General features: G+C 34.2%; 1 protein-coding gene across 1 annotated transcript in view; it reads right to left on the bottom strand.

Moving 5' to 3' along the window:
• LOC105625739 (protein kinase C and casein kinase substrate in neurons protein 1) overlaps positions 1–5989 on the bottom strand; it is an 8875-nt gene extending 2886 nt beyond the window's left edge. The window contains exons 1-7 of the mRNA XM_012207060.1: positions 5627–5989; positions 4850–5038; positions 3898–3918; positions 3254–3334; positions 3173–3184; positions 1576–1802; positions 1133–1253 (exon numbers count right to left, since the gene is read on the bottom strand). Of these exons, the coding sequence (XP_012062450.1) occupies positions 1133–1253; positions 1576–1802; positions 3173–3184; positions 3254–3334; positions 3898–3918; positions 4850–5038; positions 5627–5989 (1014 nt within the window). The remainder of the gene's footprint in view (positions 1–1132; positions 1254–1575; positions 1803–3172; positions 3185–3253; positions 3335–3897; positions 3919–4849; positions 5039–5626) is intronic.
• Between the last annotated feature and the right edge of the window lie 2089 nt (positions 5990–8078).

Below are 8078 nucleotides of genomic sequence, written 5' to 3'. Positions count from 1 at the left end.
TCTCTCTCTTCTCTCTCTCTCTCTCTCTCTCTCTCTTTCTCTCTCTCTTTCTCTCTTTTCTTCTTGTTTTATACTTCCTTCTCAAATATTAAGAGTACAATATCATAATGTGGGATTCGATATTATTTAAGTACTCTTGAATTGAAAGAAAAGATCAGGCGAGAGAGGCGACGGTATTGGGGCTGGGTATTACTCTAGCAACGAATTTAACCCTTGACAGACATTTCAGATATATAACATTTGGATGAGCGATAGTATGATTGCGACAAATAATACAGTTTTTTGCGTAAAGTTTTCCATATAAGTTAATTAAAGGAGAACTTTTTTCAAATAAAGAGGATCGGTAACCCGTAATCATAAGAAAACAATCGATGAATTCACGTTATGTACAGCGACATGTGAATTTAAATACTATTTTTTCAGAAAAGTAAAAAATCGGAAAATATCGCGCTTCCGAACGATATATAGGCACATTCGAAAGATTACGGTTAAGAAGCTTTGAAAACTGAAAAAGGCAAAATATTGTTGTTAAGCAGAATATTTTTTTCAAAGGCGAATGTACAAAAGAAAGCATAATTCTTATTTTAATATATAATAACAACTACGGAAAAGATGACAACAGCGACGAATGGGAGGGTTAAAAACGCTGATGAAGAGTATTCCCGATGTTTTAAAGCTCCTTATTTTAGCGTAAAAAAATATATAAATTTTTATATATTTTTTATATAAATATGTAATAATTATCATTTATTCTTGTAAAAATCAATATGTCATTTATTGCTTGATTTTGGATGGAATTTATTTTTCAATGGAGATTTATCTCTTCTCTAGACATCTCTATCTCTTATCTTTTTAATATTTTTCAGAAATCAGAACGGATATCATTGTGTTCCGGCAAATCGAGTACTGGGAACAAAAGAAGTGTGCAAAGGCGCACAGAATATCCAACAAGTAACAAGTATGATAAAATTATTGTAAAAAAGGGGAGGACAACTATATAGAGAGTAATATTCAGTCCACGCTACAGCTAATTGTTGTCTAATAACAGATTTTCAACCACGAGCAGGGCTTTTACATGCGACAATAGAGCTTTTGTAGAGCTGTTTTTAGCGACAAGCGTAAAGCGACTTACTTCGAACTGCGGCCAATTCATAGCCATATTGACGCCGTGATTATTAGACCACCACTTGAGGTCTTTCTCATGATCGGCGTTATTTATCGTGTGATAAAATTCTTCATATATCTGTGGAAGCCTAAAAACAGTAATACACAATCTATAATAACAATTAATGATGATATATGGAAGTTTTGTATTCACCAAACATGAAATAGGCAGGAAGAGACGTGCTTTCAATTTCAGTTTTATTTGGATTGTCTAGCAAAAAATTGTCGAGGCAAAATTAAGACAATTAATTGAGCGATGAAATGAAAATCTCTAATCAATGTTGATTATAATAGACGATCGTGTCGCATTCGTGAGCAGAGTATCGATTTTTATAGAGAATATGCATCTTCCGAATTTGCGATTACGTAACATTGCACAATACGGTTGCGCAGTACTAGGAAGGGACTTACACTGGATCTTGCGATATGTTCAGACACTTGTGAATACCGAAGAGGACATCTTTGAAGAACTGTAATCGCTGCGCTTCCATCTCCTGGCACTTCTCAAAGACTTGCGTCATATCTTCCATGTACTTTGGATTATATTGATTGATTTCTTGAAGCGATGCTTCGTACTTCTCCTTCGCCTTTTGCACTTCTTCCTTCGTTTTTTGCACTCGGTCCTGCATTTTCTTCACCTGTCGAAAAAGACGAGAAAATACTTAGAAATACCTTACAGGGAGCGTTCCTCTTTAACGCCGAGTTGAAGGTAAAGGTCGGCATTGATGAGATGTAGTCTAAGAGTTTTTGATCTTTGAAGAAAGAATTACTTCATGTGTGCAATTCTCTAAATGTTACGTACTTATGTAATTGATTAAAGCAATAATTTAATAGGCCCAATTCTTTATCTTCAATCTCGTTTAGTTCATCGCTAAAAAGCCAAAAACGCTTTTTAACGATGTTCAGCTGTGGATGCCACATTGAGAAAGGAGACAAGAAATATATGACAATTTCCGTCAAAATGTGCAAAAAAGTACATAATCTTGCTACTCTTGCTAAAACAAACTACATATTAATTAATCTACTTATATATACGTTTATTTCGCCATGCAACTACAGGTACATAATATATAAATAATGGCCATTCTATCATAATAATTATTTTTCTATCATAATAATTTAGCTTGCATCTCCAAGATTTTAATATTTTCAAATTAAAACTAAAATTTATTGTTTTATTCTTTTTGAATTAAAATTAGAATCTATTGATATTTAATATAAAAAGGATAATATAAAAAGATTCGTTTTATTAAAATGCAATATAAAAATTTTACAAATGAGCATTCGATGCGAAATTTAACAAAATTGTTTACATCTTTGAATCTTTATGAGAAACTTTGCAATAGAATTTAAAATGATCTAGTAACACCGTAATCTCGCTGCTTTACATAATTCCATAATTACAGCATTCACTTTCCAACCGCATCGCGGTGAAGACAAGGTTGAGGTCGTTCGAGTGAAATTTATGTCATTATTCGATTTTATAAGAAAGAAAAATGTTGAACGTGTGCTGCTCGAGCATTGTGTGCGAGCGAGTGCTCTTAGAATTTAACGCAAAGAGATTTACGTAGACCAACTCATGAATTATCCATATTCCACGCACGTGCGCCGCATTTCTTCGTCTTCGTACCGACTCTGGCGTTTACTAAATTACGGTAATACACGTCCAACTGTAGGTTCTTTCAATTGCGAATAAGGTTTAATCAATCAAGCGACGGTACAGAAATTATACCCGTTGTCATTCTTTACGTAGCAACCCTTTAAATGTACAGGCATTCCGAAGAATTATTAAGTAGCAATTCGATATAAATAAGCTAGGCATGCTCTAATATAAGAGATGGATCGAGATCAGGAGTTGACAAGATATAGTTACACATGAAGAAAGGAAGATACACATATCGCAAAAGAATATTTGAATATGTTTCTATGTTTATTCAGATTTCGATCCATTCGACTAATTTACTCGAGCAGATACTTCTCGTGCGAAAAGACATTAAGTTTTGCTTACCAGCAGAGCCTTCTGTAAATAAGGAAAAAAGGAAAAGACATAAATTTCTTAAACATGCTACATGCAATATCATATACATACAAACTGAACGTCGCCTATTTTATTATCCCTAAGGTTTTTTGGTATTCTGAGGCTCCATGCACCACATCCACAATCTGTCATCTAAAAACGTCGTTAGCCTTCTTTCAGAGATGTCTGTCTCCGCATATCAGGATCGATGTTGTGCCGATTATTGAGTCGTGTGCTCGCAAATTCTGCCAATGATCCCGATTACACTCTCAGAATCATCGAGAAACACGATTTCTTTTTAATTTTAGAATTTACTCTAGATTTATTGTATTACAATTTCTCCTCCGTGATTTTAACGGTAATTAGAACAATATATAGCGAAGATAGCGAAACTCAGATGGAAAGCTACAATACAGTTTTTCTTTCGCGTTACAGAATCGCGTCCCGTCACTCTTGGGTATCATTCGTATAATTACTACCGTACAAGAAGCGGAATGAATGTACGTGTGTATCGTTCGGTTTGTACTGCGATCGTTACAAAGTATCCTTTCCGTTCCGAATAAGAGAGACGTTGGGCAAGAAACACACAGACGTGCAAGAGGAACTCCGCGTTCAGAAGCGAACGAGAGTCGCGTATCGTTAGCTTACCGCGAAACGTCAAGCAAGAAAAGAGTAGCGGCGCATGCAAGAATTCTTAAGAATAAGGTGTAACGTACGTTTTCAGAGCCTCGGGCCATCTGTAAATAATACTTGCTAGAGAACAACTGTATCTACCGTATATAGAGCACTTGAGATCGAGATGCGCGACTAAATGTTTATACAATATAAGATGTTAATAGTACGTTGCGCTCGTTTAGAATCCAGTTGTCTCGTCGACTCGAAAAGAGTATCAATAATAACGCGAAGGAATTTTGCGAAATCAAGTCACTTAATTCACAGATTTTAATCGCATATTCTACATAGCGATGTTAATTAAAATAATTAATTTATAACGTGCACGTTTGCTAGTTACCAGTTATGGAATAGAACACTAATTTAATTTGTCATCAGTTGCAATATTTTACATGGAAATAACAGTTTTAGTGAAGTATAAATTTAGCTAAATATAGATCTGAAAATAATTTTGTTGAACTATCGAAATAATTATAATAAACTAAGCTAATTACTAGATTGTCAAAACTTTTAGTGTTCATCATGCTTGAATTTTTTCTACCTAATTATTTAAATAGTTCTACAAAATTATTTTCAAATCTACATCTATATATCTAAATTTTTAGATATTTCAACAAAATTCATGTACGTATCGTTTACGTACATTACGTATGTTCTATTTATATTTTCATCTGAATTCCAATGTAGTTATAAATAATGTATAAAAATATTTAACAGTAAATCTGAAAATTTTTCGTGTTCTGTATCATAAAAATGTTATTACATAATATTATTGTAAGTATATTACTTCGTTGGAAAGAAATCCATGCGATTTGCGCGATTGTATCCACGACGCGGCTCAATTACAATCCGCTAGTCTTTTTAAAAGTGAACGTAATGACGAAGTGATTTCATGGTAATATGTGATATGTTGCGCAGAGTTAGTTAATAGTACGTTACAAGTGACAAGTGATGTAACGGTCCGGTAGGATACAATGGAAATGTAACAACATTCACCTGATCTGGCGAGAGAGAACTGTCCGCTGAGGCGTTCCTTTCCATATTCGCCGCGGTCCGCTCGGTTTTACAGCTGTTGTGATACTCTGCTTTCGCCTTCTCAACCTTCTGCAAAAGTTTTGCCCATGGCTTCTGCGCCTTCTTAAACGAGTCTTCCATTTCCTTGCGCTCCTTCAGGGTCATCATCGACTGCAATCACGGAACCAAACCCGTGCGACATCAGCCACTATCACAGAAACTCATTTAAAGTAAATCATTAGCTGACAAACATTAGAAAACTATTTTAATAAGTATATGACAATCGATAACTCAAAATAAATAAGTATTGATATTTTCAGTTGAGTGAGACCTTACGCCTAATAATTTCTATAAATTTTAAACATTTCACCACTTGTGCTTTTACAACCACGTGCCGATTACTATTCGGTCTTGAAACATAGTGTTATGCCAAAGCTGAAAATGTAATGTCATATTATTAAATTCATAATCAAATTAATATATAACTGATGCCAATAAGCTTATAAATCTAGAAGGAATTTATTGCGAAAATCAGAAAATTAAACCTCATTTTTTTCAAATTAGTTGAAAATAAATTAAGATTATTCGAAACTTAAGCCGTTTACTATTTTCTCATTGAAAAATATGAGAGAAACGAAATAGTTTAGCGATCTTGTCGTTCATCATTTCACGAAAAAAAATTCAGAAATTTCATGACATGATTTCGAAATAAAAATTTAAAGAATTCATCGATCTCAATGTATGATACCGCCCTTTTACCTTGTGATACGTATCCTTTTGCCACGTTTTGACTTGTTGAACGATGTCGTTGCAAAGATTCTCTTTAACCCTGAGATGAAGATCGCAGAGCCGGTCGGATTCCACCAGGACGCCCTTCCACGCTGCCTCGGTTGTACCATATTCGGGTCCCTTCTCGATTTTATCATTCCAATTCTTCGACCAGTTTTTGAGCGCCTTGGCATAGTTCTTCTCGATTTCCGCCCTTTCCTGAACCAGAGCTATCAAACTATCACAGAGCTTGTGGCCGTCCTCGATCCTCCTCGTAGTTCGCTTGTAGTTACCCGGCTCCCAGAAGGAGTCTGACGTCGCTATCAGCATGTTGTCGTCGCTGTGATGTGACATCTTAGCCTAAGTCGAGAAATCCCCTTCACCTGGAAATAAAAGTGGAACGGAAGATTAAAAAGATGCAAAGTTATTCAATAAGTGGAGGAAAGAAATTTGATAATGCGTCATACAAAATTTTATGATACAGAATAAATGATATTTAATTTAGGCTCCTTTATATTATCGTGTATTAATAGCTTTTGAATCTACATACGCGATAAAAAAAAATCTCTCGTAAATTACGGTCATTACTGTTTCTACATAGAACTGTTATAAGACCGATAAACACTATTATATAAGACTCATTTGAGAAATGAAGAATACAATAGAGACTTAATAAGAGAAAGACAAAGTATTTAAAGAGAAAAGTTATTCAAAGATGAATACATTATTACAAAACAATAAAGAAAAGAATTCAATTAGGAGAATAAGAAATTATGTTATTACTAGTTGTGCGAAATATCATCTAATACGTGATATTTGAACAACTATTCACATCGTTCGATTAGTAAGAAATATTTATTTGAATGATATTTCTTATATTGTCTTAGAGAAACGTATGAAAATACTACAAATGTATTCACGCAGATTTAAATTTTAATTTAAATATCCAATTAATCGGTTTCTACACAACAATTAAATAATAATATTATCAGAATATATATTTTAGAACATACAATTTTTTAATACAAGATATTTTAAGATGAATTTATGGAAATCTTCGATTTCTTATTTTACGTATTTCTGTTAAATATAGCGCCATCTTTCTCTGTTTTATATTTTGAAAAGTTGCAAATTCCTTGGAGCCTTGGATTATCGGTGAGGAATTCACGAGCTGTAAATGGACGTGTAGCTATCCTTACGTAGGAATGTTGAATATTTGCTAGAGCGAGCATGATAGTTATTGGATTATGCTTTGGTTTGGATCATCGATTGGCCCAATTTGCGAAGCCATCAAAATCTGCTTCGACATTCGTATTCGCTGACACGTCGTGATATGTTTATGTATCTTGTGGATTATTCGTTCCGCGTATAATGTATTAGAGGAATAACACACTAAGGCATTGGTCGCGCAAAGTTTTATAAATTTTTTTAAGTGATTGACAAATTCATGATTTTTCATTTTTATCTAAAATAATCCAATCAAATTATACATGAATTATGTCGATCGATGCAGAGATGAAGGTAAAAAAAAAAAAAAAAAAGAGGGATTCATTGAAATAAAACTGTCATTAAGAAGATATTCTCTTAGAATCACTCTGAGTCTCTCGCAAAACATGATTTTATTGCAAGGCGGCAAGTCAAGAGAATGAAAACTAGCGTCTGTACGATGCTACACGTGCGGTGATTCTCGATTGGGTCAAGCGGACTAACAATTAGGTGCAGCGGCTCGGCGAGGCTCGTTCGTATGCAAATGCAGTGCATCTAGCATGCATTCGCCGACTCTAGTCATCAACGGTTACGGAATTGCTTGATGGAATTTTATGGTTAACAACATCAGCGTTGCTTGTTGTGTTCTAACAGCGTAAATTATAAAGTATAAAAACAGCTTCATTTCAGACAAGAAAAAAAGGTATCCAAGTTATTGTACAATAGATGCTTAATAAATGATGATAAATGATGATGAAGATGCTTAATAAATGCACAATAGAAGAATTTTTTAATTATAGAAAAAAAAGATTAAACTGTTTAGTATTTTTTAGATTTTTAAATATCAGAATATAAAATTTATTATCAAGTATATATGCTATAACTATCAAAAATTTTGTAATCGAGTATAAAAAAAAATACAAGCGTGTTAAACTGCTCTTCATTAGATAAATACATACGAACAATGCGACCGCAAGGTTTGCTATGGGATCACAAGGGAATGAATCAAAAAGGAAGCAAGTGGCTGCGTTTAGTAACGAGACAATAGTCGTTCGTGAATATATGGGAGTGTTCGTGGACCGTGCGTCGAGAAACGTCCTTGCTGAAAACCGAAGTCTCCGGTGAAAGTCGACGAGAATGAGATCTAGAGACGCGAAATCCGTCGTTCCATAGATTGTAAGATACCTCATTGTGGAGAAAAAAAATTAAAGTTCCGTTGTTTCCTCGGTTCTTGAGC

Source organism: Atta cephalotes (assembly GCF_000143395.1).
Source record: "Atta cephalotes unplaced genomic scaffold scaffold00003, whole genome shotgun sequence".
Classification (NCBI taxonomy): domain Eukaryota; kingdom Metazoa; phylum Arthropoda; class Insecta; order Hymenoptera; family Formicidae; genus Atta; species Atta cephalotes.
Note: the sequence above shows the minus strand (reverse complement) of the source record. Positions and strands in the feature narration are given on the sequence as shown.